The sequence below is a fragment of the Mustelus asterias genome, unplaced genomic scaffold, assembly GCF_964213995.1.
Source record: "Mustelus asterias unplaced genomic scaffold, sMusAst1.hap1.1 HAP1_SCAFFOLD_2874, whole genome shotgun sequence".
Lineage (NCBI taxonomy): Eukaryota > Metazoa > Chordata > Chondrichthyes > Carcharhiniformes > Triakidae > Mustelus > Mustelus asterias.
The window spans coordinates 5,934-18,736 of NW_027592819.1; the positions used below are offsets into that span (position 1 = coordinate 5,934).

At 57.7% G+C, this 12,803-nt stretch overlaps 1 protein-coding gene across 1 annotated transcript in view; it reads right to left on the bottom strand.

Moving 5' to 3' along the window:
- Nucleotides 1-310: 310 nt before the first annotated feature.
- Nucleotides 311-12,803, bottom strand: part of LOC144490099 (thrombospondin type-1 domain-containing protein 4-like) — a 33,484-nt gene continuing 20,991 nt past the window's right edge. The window contains exons 8-11 of the mRNA XM_078207908.1: nt 10,336-10,509; nt 5,620-5,799; nt 3,336-3,480; nt 311-1,325 (exon numbers count right to left, since the gene is read on the bottom strand). Coding sequence (XP_078064034.1) covers nt 1,147-1,325; nt 3,336-3,480; nt 5,620-5,799; nt 10,336-10,509 — 678 coding nt within the window. The 3' untranslated portion in view covers nt 311-1,146. The remainder of the gene's footprint in view (nt 1,326-3,335; nt 3,481-5,619; nt 5,800-10,335; nt 10,510-12,803) is intronic.

Below are 12,803 nucleotides of genomic sequence, written 5' to 3' on the forward strand. Positions count from 1 at the left end.
AGATAGGGAGGGGGGTGTAGGGGCTGTAGAAGGTTACAGAGATAGGGAGGGGGGTGTAGGGGGCTGGAGGAGGGTGCTGAGATAGGGAGGGGGTGTAGGGGCTGGAGGAGATTACGGGGATAGGGAGGGGGTGTAGGGGCTGGAGGAGGTTACAGAGATAGGGAGGGGGGTGAAGGGGCTGGAGGAGGTTACAGAGATAGGGAAGGGGGTGTAGGGGGCTGGAGGAGGGTGCTGAGATAGGGAGGGGGTGTAGGGGCTGGAGGAGATTACGGGGATAGGGAGGGGGTGTAGGGGCTGGAGGGGGTTACAGAGATAGGGAGGGGGTGTAGGGGCTGTAGGAGGTTACAGAGATAGGGAGGGGGTTGAAGGGGCTGGAGGAGGTTACAGAGATAGGGAGGGGGTGTAGGCGGGAGAACAAGACCGTCTAAATGATGGAGCCACCACCCCGGGCTGGAAGACGGAGAGAGTTTAACCCGGGGCGGGCGCTCGGGGCGGGCGCTCGGGGAGGATGGGCACCCACCCCCCCCCCCTCCAAAATCCACACCCGCAAATGGAATTCCCCACGGGGAAGGGCTCGGATCTGCCCAAGCGCCGCCCCAACTGAACATGGGGGGGGCAGGGGGCGGAGGTTGGAGAAAGACTTTTTCAGCCAAGGGATTGGGAAGAGGGCCTTTGTTGGGGGGGGCGGGGGGCGGGGGGGGGGGGTTGTGGAGGGAGGGAAATGGTCGAGAGATTCCGAGGTTGGAATGTCCCAATTGCGTCCGAGGGGATTCCGAGGAGGAACTTTATAGACAGCGAGTCCTCGTGTGGGGGGAACAGGAGAAGCGGGGAGGGGGCGGGGGGACGCTCTTGGAACCAAAGCGCCAACCTCAACTGCGGCCATTTTCAATAAAAATAAATAAATAAATATATCTCAGCGATTGCCGTGACGACGGGCGCGTAACTTCTTATGAGGGGGAGGGTGCGGGAAGATATAAAACAGTCGCAGTTGACAGAAAAAGTAGCTGTGGTTACTGTGTAGGTAGGCCCCGCTAGGCCCCACGAGGCCTAGCCCGTTACCCTGGCAACCCCGGAGCCAGACGGCGGCAAAACGCGCACAGCCCTCGGACTGAAGCCCGGCGGTGGGGGTGGGGGGGGGGGGTTTCCTCAGCCCCCCCCTCCTCCTGCTCCTCGGTGGCCGGACACTCTGTGACGGCGAGGGTCGGTCCCTCGGCGCTCGGCGTGCGTGCAGGAGGCGCAGCAGACCATCTTATAGTAGGAGTAGACGCAGAGACGGGCCTGCACCACCACCGGGCAGTTGTAATACTTGTCCTTGCAGTTTTCATCTGAGGGGGAATCGGGTGGGCAGGTGGGGGGCGGGGAGGAAGGAATAAAAAGAGACACAGCATTAGCCAAGTGACCGTCTAAACAAAAGACCGAAGCTCTCCAAAGAGACCCCTACAGAGGCAGACGTTCAGGCCTGATCGAGGACAACTGGCACGCTTCTTGTTCCTGTGTAGGCAGGCCTGAGGAAGGGGCTGAATGGCCTCCACCTATTCCTGTGTAACAGACTCGAGAGAGAAAGGAGCTGAATGGCCTCCTCCTGCTCCTGTGTAGCAGGTGCGAGAGAGAGGGGCTGAATGGCCTCCTCCTGTTCCTGTGTAACAGGCTCGAGAGAGAGAGAGAGGGGCTGAATGGCCTCCTCCTGTTCCTGTGTAACAGGCTCGAGAGAGAGAGGGGCTGAATGGCCTCCTGTTCCTGTGTAACAGGCTCGAGAGAGAGAGAGGGGCTGAATGGCCTCCTCCTGTTCCTGTGTAACAGGCTCGAGAGAGAGAGGGGCTGAATGGCGTCCTTATGTTCCTGTGTAACAGGCTCGAGAGAGAGAGAGAGGGGCTGAATGGCCTCCTCCTGTTCCTGTGTAACAGGCTCGAGAGAGAGAGAGGGGCTGAATGGCTTCCTCCTGTTCCTGTGTAACAGGCTGGAGAGAGAGGGGCTGAATGGCCTCCTCCTGTTCCTGTGTAACCGGCTGGAGAGAGAGGGGCTGAATGGCCTCCTCCTGTTCCTGTGTAACAGGCTCGAGGAGTGAGACGGGCTGAATGGCCTCCTGTTCCTGTGTAACAGGCTCGAGGAGTGAGACGGGCTGAATGGCCTCCTGTTGGCCTCAATCTCCACCTTTCCTCGCTTTTATGCCCTTGGTACGAACGCCCCATTCGGTGCAGGGGTGGGGGGGGGGGGGGTGGGGGGGACAGAAGGCCATTGGGCCCCTTCAGCCCTGCTGCCCATTCGATAGAACCGCTGGCTGGTTTGAGAGTAACCTCAGCCCCACGTTCCCCGTGGACTCCGACCATTGAGCGGGGATTCGGGTAAAAAATAAAGGATCGGGAAGAAAGGAGGAATGGGGAGGGCGTCCGTGCCCCTCTGGAGGCCAGGGTACAAAGAACAAAGAACAAAGAACAATACAGCACAGGAACAGGCCCTTCGGCCCTCCAAGCCCGCGCCGCTCCCCGGTCCAGGATTGAATCCTGAATCCAGGATCCCCGCCCAATTTTCCAGCCTATCTACATACCAATATCCTATCCACCGAGCTGTCCCCCACAGCTACGATGCTTTGTTCATTACAACCTATTAACTCACCCCCACCCCCCCATTCCAGACCATGTGATCTCCAGGGAGAGGCGAAAACCCAGAGTGAAAAACCCCAGGGCCAATATGGGGGAAAAAAAATCTGGGAAATTCCTCTCCGACCCCCTGAGGCGATCGAAACGAGTCCAGGAGATCACAATGGCCCCGATCGGAAAATGCTTCCCAACCCTAGTCATTTCCACTTCCACGAACACCATATGAATTCCCTGCCCCCGAGACAGGTTCCCAACTATCCGCAGTCTCACTCTGTACTGGCACCAGCAAGATGATCATAGAATGAAGCCTTGAAACGAGAAACCAGGAACAATTAGCCCGCGCCGCTCCCTGGTCCAAACTAGACCACTCTTTTGTATCCCTCCATTCCCACTCCGTTCATATAGCTGTCTAGATAAGTCTTAAACGTTCCCAGTGTGTCCGCCTCCACCACCTTGCCCGGCAACACATTCCAGGCCCCCACGACCCTCTGTGTGAAATATGTCCTTCTGATATCTGTGTTAAACCTTCCCTGAGGCCAAGCCTTCTGCTGTTGCCCCCCCCCCCCCAAGTTGACACGGACCAACTCAACGTAGTAGATGCCTGAATCTATCAGATCCTCGGGGGGAGGGAACAACGCGAGCACCAGTAAGTAGAAGATTCTGCAAAGGTCTGCCCCCTCCCCTCCCCAAGAGCCTTGCTATTCGACTCGGGCAGGCGTCACCGGCGCCCGCACTCACCCAGTTCCGGGATGCAGGGGTGGTTGTTGCATATCCGTTGGTGACTTGGCTTCTGGGAATCGTCGCAAAGGCTACTGGCAAAGCCCACATCATCCAGACACTTCACTTCCCTCCGCTGGACCCCTCCCATGCACGATTTGGAGCACTGTCATTGGAACAAAGATCAGAGGAAGGGGTGGTGGAGTCAGTAAACCCCTTTTCCAGCTCTCCGCACCCCCCCCCTCCTCCTCCCAGAAACAACCCACGCACCGCGCTCCCTCCAAACCAGCCTCCCGTCCATTGACTCTGTCTACACTTCCCGCTGTCTCGGAGAAAAGCAGGCAGCATAATTAAGGACCCCCACGCACCCCGGACATTCTCTCTTCCTCCTTCTTCAGTCGGGGGAAAAGATACAAAAGTCCGAGGGGACTCCATGGATAGAGAGAGTCAGGATTGAGGGGTCTCTGATCGCAGGATGCACCATAGAAAGCATTCTTTCTGGTTGTATCACAGCTTGGTCTGGGCTCCTGCTCTGCCCAAGACCACAAGGAACTACAAAAGGTCGTGAATGTAGCCCAATCCATCACGCAAACCAGCCTCCCATCCATTGACTCTGTCTACACTTCCCGCTGCCTCGGGGGAAAAGCAGGCAGCATAATCAAGGACCCCCCCACGCACCCCGGACATTCTCTCTTCCACCTTCTTCCGTCGGGAAAAAAGATACAAAAGTCTGAGGTCACGTACCGACCGACTCAAGAACAGCTGTAGATGGTGGACGGGCTTTGGGGGAGTCAGGAGGTGAGTTACTCTCCGCAGGATTCCCAGTCTCTGACCTGCTCTGGGAGCCACTGTGTTTATACGGCTGGGTCCAGTTCAGTTTCTGGTCAATGGGAACCCCCAGGATGTTGATAGTCGGGGGGTCCTCAGCGATGGTGATGCCATTGAAGGGGCGATGGTTGGATTCTCGCTTGGTGGAGATGGTCACTGCCTTGTGTGGCGCGAATGTTACTGCCACTTGTCAACCCGAGTCTGGATATTGTCCAGGCCTTGCTGTGTTTGGACATAGATTGAATCATAGAATCCCTCATGCAGATGGAGGCCATTCGGCCCATAGGGTCTGCACTGACTCTCTGACCGAGCATCCCACCCAGACCCTATCCCCGTAACCCCACTGATTTACAGCTGTACAAGACATCGGGAAGGCCCACATTTGGACAATTCTGGTCGCCCTGTTCTAGGACGGATGTTATTAAACTGGAAAGGGGGCAAAAAAAGGATCTACAAGGATGTTAGCGGGACTGGAAGGTTCGGATTCTAAGCAGAGGCTGGATAGGCTGGGTGGTAGAGGCGGGGACAAGGACAACAGTTAAAAGACATTTGGATTATAAGGCTCTGGTCAGCCCGCATTTGGAGCATTGTGAGCAGTTTTGGGCCCCGTATCTAAGGAAGGATGTGCTGGGCCTTGGAAAGGGTCCAGAGGAGGTTCACAAGAATGATCCCTGGAATGAAGAGCTTGTCGTATGAGGAACGGTTGAGGACTCTGGGTCTGTACTCGTTGGAGTTTAGAAGGATGAGGGGGGATCTTATTGAAACTTACAGGATACTGTGAGGCCTGGATAGAGTGGACGTGGAGAGGATGTTTCCACTAGTAGGAAAAACTAGAACCAGAGGGCACAACCTCAGGCTAAAGGGACGATCCTTTAAAACAGAGATGAGGAGGAATTTCTTCAGCCAGAGAGTGGTGAATCTGTGGAACTCTTTGCCGCAGAGGAGGCCGGGTCATTGAGTGTCTTTAAGACAGAGATAGATAGGTTCTTGATTAATAAGGGGATCAGGGGTTATGGGGAAAAGGCAGGAGAATGGGGATGAGAAAAATATCAGCCATGATTGAATGGGGGAGCAGACTCGATGGGCCGAGTGGCCTCATTCTGCTCCTATGTCCTATGGTCTATGTGTAGATGGATGGGAAAGGTTTAGAGGGATATGGGCCCAATGCGGGCAAATGGGACTAGTTGAGTTTGGGAAACCAGGAGCAGTTGGGCCGAATGGCCTGTTCCCGTGCTCTGTAGCTCCACGAGTCACCGCCTGGTGCTGAACATTGTACAAGATCACCGCACGATGGAAGGCAGGTCATCGATGGAGCAGCGGAAGATGGTTGGGTCTTGGACTCAGATCAGAAGACGTCCGGAGATGGTTGACCTATAAGATTGTTGACTGGAGGAACCCGCTGCCATTTGGCCCATTGGGATAAAGACTAGCCCACTGCAGTGCCACATTGAATATTCCTCAGAGACAGTCGACTAACCTCATTCCAATCCGTGAGAAACCACCGGTCCCCACAGGGGCCAGCGTTACACGGCTGCACGGAGGGCGGTTTATCCAGGTGCGCACAGTCCGACAGCACCGTCACGCTGAAATTGGTCCCCAGTTTGACGACACAGATCAGGTCCCGATTCTGGGTTCCGTTGCCACACTGAACAGGGCACTGAGTGAGAGAGAGAGAACCCGGTTAATAACCCACAGGGAGCGGCTCACATAACCCCGACACCCCCTCCCTACCTCCTCAACCCCCTCCAGCCCCCGACACCCCCTCCCCACCTCCTCAACCCCTCCAGCCCCCTACACCCCCTCCTCACCTCCTCAACCCCTCCAGCCCCCCACACCCCCTCCCCATCTCCTCAACCCCTACACCCCCTCCGTACCTCCGCAGCCCCCTACACCCCCTCCCCATCTCCTCAACCCCGACACCCCCTCCCCATCTCCTCAACCCCGACACCCCCTCCCCATCTCCTCAACCCCGACACCCCCTCCCTACCTCCTCAACCCCCTCCAGCCCCCTACACCCCCTCCCCACCTCCTCAACCCCTCCAGCCCCCTACACCCCCTCCTCACCTCCTCAACCCCTCCAGCCCCCCACACCCCCTCCCCATCTCCTCAACCCCTACACCCCCTCCGTACCTCCGCAGCCCCCTACACCCCCTCCCCATCTCCTCAACCCCGACACCCCCTCCCCATCTCCTCAACCCCGACACCCCCTCCCCATCTCCTCAACCCCGACACCCCCTCCCTACCTCCTCAACCCCGACACCCCCTCCCTACCTCCTCAACCCCGACACCCCCTCCCTACCTCCTCAACCCCGACACCCCCTCCGTACCTCCGCAGCCCCTCCAGCCCCCTACACCCCCTCCCCATCTCCTCAACCCCTCCAGCCCCTACACCCCCTCCCTACCTCCTCAACCCCCTCGAGCCCGCTACACCCCCTCCCCATCTCCTCAACGCCTCCAGCCCCCTACACCCCCTCCCTACCTCCTCAACCCCTCCAGCCCCCTACACCCCCTCCCCATCTCCTAAACCCCCTCCAACCCCCTACACCCCCTCCCCATCTCCTCAACCCCGACACCCCCTCCCCATCTCCTCAACCCCGACACCCCCTCCCCATCTCCTCAACCCCTACACCCCCTCCGTACCTCCGCAGCCCCCTACACCCCCTCCCTACCTCCTCAAGCCCCTCCAGCCCCCTACACCCCCTCCCCATCTCCTCAACCCCTTCAGCCCCCTACACCCCCTCCCCATCTCCTCAACCCCTTCAGCCCCCTACACCCCCTCCCTACCTCCTCAAGCCCCTCCAGCCCCCTACACCCCCTCCCCATCTCCTCAACCCCTTCAGCCCCCTACACCCCCTCCCCATCTCCTCAACCCCTTCAGCCCCCTACACCCCCTCCCTATCTCCTCAACCCCTCCAGCCCCTACACCCCCTCCACATCTCCTCAGCCTCCTTCAGCCCCCTACACCCCCTCCCTACCTCCTCAACCCCTCCAGCCCCCTACACTCCCTCCCTACCTCCTCAGCCCCCTAAACCCCCTCCAACCCCCAAACCCCCTCCCTATCTCTGTAAACTCCTCCAGCCCCCTACACCCCCTCCCCATCTCTAACCTCCTCCAGCCCCCTACACCCCCTCCCCATCTCTAACCTCCTCCAGCCCCTACACCCCCTCCCTATCTCCTCAACCCCCTCCAGCCCCTACACCTCCTCCCTATCTCTGTAACGCCCTCCAGCCCCTACGCCCCCTCCCTATCTCTGTAACCCCCTCCAGCCCCCAAACCCCCTCCCTATCTCTGTAACCCCCTCCAACCCCCTACACCCCCTCCCTATCTCTATAATCTCCTCCAGCCCCTACACCCCCTCCCTATCTCTGTAACCTCCTCCAGTCCCCTACACCTCCTCCCTATCTCTGTAACCTCCTCCAGTCCTCTACACCCCCTCCGTATCTCTGTAACCTCCACCAGCCCCTACACCCCCTCCCTATCTCTGGAACCTCCTCCAGCCCCTACACCCCCTCCCTATCTCTGTAATCCCCTCCAGCCCCTACGCCCCCTCCCTATCTCTGTAACCCCCTCCAGCCCCCACACCCCCTCCCTATCTCTGTAACCTCCTCCAGCCCCTACACCCCCTCCCTATCTCTGTAACCTCCTCCAGCCCCTACACCCCCTCCCTATCTCTGTAACCTCCTCCAGCCCCTACACCCCCTCCCTATCTCTGTAATCCCCTCCAGCCCCGACACCCCCTCCCTATCTCTGTAACCTCCTCCAGCCCCTACACCCGCTCCCTATCTCTGTAACCTCCTCCAGCCCCTACACCCCCTCCCTATCTCTGTAACCTCCTCCAGCCCCTACACCCCCTCCCTATCTCTGTAATCCCCTCCAGCCCCGACACCCCCTCCCTATCTCTGTAACCTCCTCCAGCCCCTACACCCCCTCCCTATCTCTGTAACCTCCTCCAGCCCCTACACTCCCTGCCTATCTCTGTAACCTCCTCCAGCCCCTACACTCCCTCCCTATCTCTGTAACCTCCTCCAGCCCCTACATCCCCTCCCTATCTCTGTAACCTCCTCCAGCCCCTACACCCCCTCCGTATCTCTGTAACCTCCTCCAGCCCCCACACCCCCTCCCTATCTCTGTAACCTCCTCCAGCCCCTACACCCCCTCCCTATCTCTGTAACCTCCTCCAGTCCCCTACACTCCCCTCCCTATCTCTGTAACCTCATCCAGCCCCTACACCCCCTCCCTATCTCTGTAACCTCCTCCAGCCCCTACACCCCCTCCCTATCCCTGTAACCTCCTCCAGTCCCCGACACCCCCTCCCTATCTCTGTAACCTCCTCCAGCCCCCTACACTCCCCTCCCTATCTCCGTAACCTCCTCCAGCCCCTACACCCCCTCCCTATCTCTGTAACCTCCTCCAGTCCCCTACACTCCCCTCCCTATCTCTGTAACCTCCTCCAGCCCCTACATCCCCTCCCTATCTCTGTAACCTCCTCCAGTCCCCTACACCCCCTCCCTATCTCTGTAACCTCCTCCAGTCCCCTACACCCTCTCCGTATCTCTGTAACCTCCTCCAGCCCCTACACCCCCTCCCTATCTCTGTAACCTCCTCCAGTCCCCTACACCCCCTCCGTATCTCTGTAACCTCCTCCAGCCCCTACACCCCCTCCCTATCTCTGTAACCCCCTCCAGCCCCTACACCCCCTCCCTATCTCTGTAACCTCCTCCAGCCCCTACATCCCCTCCCTATCTCTGTAACCTCCTCCAGCCCCTACATCCCCTCCCTATCTCTGTAACCCCCTCCAGCCCCCTACACCCCCTCCCTATCTCTGTAACCTCCTCCAGCCCCTACACCCCCTCCCTATCTCTGTAACCCCCTCCAGCCCCTACACCCCCTCCCTATCTCTGTAACCTCCTCCAGCCCCTACACCCCCTCCCTATCTCTGTAACCTCCTCCAGCCCCTACACCCCCTCCCTATCTCTGTAACCTCCTCCAGCCCCTACATCCCCTCCCTATCTCTGTAACCCCCTCCAGCCCCCTACACCCCCTCCCTATCTCTGTAACCTCCTCCAGCCCCTACACCCCCTCCCTATCTCTGTAACCTCCTCCAGCCCCTACACCCCCTCCCTATCTCTGTAACCTCCTCCAGCCCCTACATCCCCTCCCTATCTCTGTAACCCCCTCCAGCCCCCTACACCCCCTCCCTATCTCTGTAACCTCCTCCAGCCCCTACACCCCCTCCCTATCTCTGTAACCTCCTCCAGCCCCCTACACCCCCTCCCTATCTCTGTAACCTCCTCCAGCTCCTACACCCCCTCCCTATCTCTGTAACCTCCTCCAGCCCCTACACCCCCTCCCTATCTCTGTAACCTCCTCCAGCTCCTACACCCCCTCCCTATCTCTGTAACCTCCTCCAGCCCCTACACCCCCTCCCTATCTCCGTAACCTCCTCCAGCCCCCTACACCCCCTCCCTATCTCTGTAACCTCCTCCAGCCCCTACACCCCCTCCCTATCTCTGTAACCTCCTCCAGCTCCTACACCCCCTCCCTATCTCTGTAACCTCCTCCAGCCCCTACACCCCCTCCCTATCTCTGTAACCTCCTCCAGCCCCTACACCCCCTCCCTATCTCTGTAACCTCCTCCAGTCCTCTACACCCCCTCCCTATCTCTGTAACCTCCTCCAGCCCCTACACCCCCTCCCTATCTCTGTAACCCCCTCCAGCCCCCTACACCCCCTCCCTATCTCTGTAACCCCCTCCAGCCCCCTACACCCCCTCCCTATCTCTGTAACCCCCTCCAGCCCCTACGCCCCCTCCGTATCTCTGTAACCTCCTCCAGCCCCTACACCCCCTCCCTATCTCTGTAACCCCCTCCAGCCCCTACACCCCCCTCCCTATCTCTGTAACCCCTCCAGTCCCTACACCCCCTCCCTATCTCTGTAACCCCCTCCAGCCCGTACACCCCCTCCCTATCTCTGTAACCTCCGCCAGCCCCTACACCCCCTCCCTATCTCTGTAACCCCCTCCAGCCCCTACACCCCCTCCCTATCTCTGTAACCTCCTCCAGCCCCTACACCCCCTCCCTATCTCTGTAACCTCCTCCAGTCCTCTACACCCCCTCCCTATCTCTGTAACCTCCTGCACCCCTTCCCCATCGCTGCCCCGATTAAGGGTTGCTGGGGTAACCATGTGCCCCCACCTGGTTCCAGGGGCTGGTGTACCACCGGACCTGTCGCTGGCAGTGTGGTCGGGTACATGCCCGGGTCTCGGTGGGTCTCGGACCCTCGCAGCTGTCTGGAGAGCGGCCGTTGATGTAATTATTCAAACATAGCACCGACCTCTTCTGTACCCCGATCCCACAGTCGACGGTACACTGCAGCAGGAGGACACAACGGGGGAGTGGGGGCGGCGGGGAGTGGGGGGAGAGAGAGAGAGAGAGGGTGAGGCCCATTGATACCACGTCTGTCCAACTGGGTACAAACCAACCCCCCCCAGTGGACACTGCACTCCTGCAGCCACACCAACCCCTGGCTGACACTCCCCTCACCAATCACGCCACCCCGAGAATCTGGTCAACTGGAGCGGTGATAATAATCTGTCCCTCAATGTCAACAAAACGAAGGAGATTGCCATCGACTTCAGGAACCGCAAAGGAGAACATGCCCATATTTATTAGCCACAGCTCAGCCTCCAACACCACTATTCCCACAAAACCCATCTCCAAACTCCGTGTCCTGGGCCTCGGCTCCTCCCTCTGCGACTGGATCCTGAACTCCCTAACCCACAGACCACAATCAGTAAGTATCGGCAACAACACCTCCTCCACGATCATCCTCAACACCGGTGCCCCACAAGGCTGTGTTCTCAGCCCCCTACTATAGGGCGGCACGGTAGCACAGTGGTTAGCACTGCTGCTTCACAGCTCCAGGGTCCCGGGTTCGATTCCCGGCTCGGGTCACTGTCTGTGTGGAGTCTGCACATTCTCCTCGTGTCTGCGTGGGTTTCCTCCGGGTGCTCCGGTTTCCTCCCACAGTCCAAAAGATGTGCGGGTTAGGTTGATTGGCCAGGTTAAAAATTGCCCCTTAGAGTCCTGGGATGCGTAGGTTAGAGGGATTAGTGGGTAAAATATGTGGGGGTAGGGCCTGGGTGGGATTGTGGTCGGTGCAGACTCGATGGGCCGAATGGCCTCCTTCTGCACTGTAGGGTTTCTATGATTCTATGATTCTATACACCTTACACACCCATGACTGTGCGGCCAAATTCCCCTCCAATTCGAGTTTCAAGTTTGCTGATGACACCACCGTAGTGGGTCGGGTCTCAAACAATGATGAGACGGAGTACAGGAATGAGATAGAGAATCTGGTGAACTGGTGCGGCAACAATAATCTCTCCCTCAATGTCAACAAAACGAAGGAGATTGTCATCGACTTCAGGAAGCGTAAAGGAGAACATGCTCCTGTCTACCTCAACAGGGACGAAGTAGAAAGGGTCGAGAGTTTCAAGTTTTTAGGTGCCCAGATCACCAACAACCTGTCCTGGTCCCCCCCCATGCCGACACTATAGTTAAGAAAGCCCACCAACGTCTCTACTTTCTCAGAAGACTAAGGAAATTTGGCATGTCAGCTACGACTCTCACCAACTTTTACAGATGCCCCATAGAAAGCATTCTCTCTGGTTGTATCACAGCTTGGTCAGGGGCTCCTGCTCTGCCCAAGACCGCAAGGAACTACAAAAGGTTGTGAATGTAGCCCAATCCATCACGCAAACCAGCCTCCCATCCATTGACTCTGTCTACACTTCCCGCTGCCTCGGGGAAAAGCAGCCGGCATAATCAAGGACCCCCCACGCACCCCGGACATTCTCTCTTCCACCTTCTTCCGTCGGGAAAAAGATACAAAAGTCTGAGGTCACGTACCAACCGACTCAAGAACAGCTTCTTCCCTGCTGCTGTCAGACTTTTGGATGGACCTACCTCGCATTAAGTTGATCTTTCTCTACACCCTAGCTATGACTGTAACACTACATTCTGCACCCTCTCCTTTCCTTCTCTATGAACGGTATGCTTTGTCTGTATAGCGCGCAAGAAGCAATACTTTTCACTGTATCCCAATACATGTGACAATAATAAATCAAATCAAATCCTTGGGGGAAATTCCCCCCCCCCACTCAGGAGCTCTCCCCCTCCCTCCCCATTCTTCCCAGTAATCACTGGACTATCCAAAGATTCCAAATTTTTCCTGCCACTTCTAACAAGACAATCCCCACACCAGAATCAGAGAATCCCTACAGTGCCATTCGGCCCATCGAGTCTGCACAGATAACAATGCCACCCAGGTGCTATCCCCATAACCCCATGCATTTACCCGCTAATCCCTCTAAACTACACCTCCCGGGGCATTAAGGGGCAATTTAGCATGGCCAATCCCCCTAACCTACACATCTTTGGACACTAAGGGGCAATTTAGCATGGCCAATCCACCTAACCTGCACATCTTTGGACACTAATGGACAATTTAGCATGGCCAATCCACCTAACCTGCACATCTTTGGACACTAATGGACAATTTAGCATGGCCAATCCACCTAACCTGCACATCTTTGGACACTAATGGACAATTTAGCATGGCCAATCCCCCTAACCTGCACATCTTTGGACACTAAGGGGCA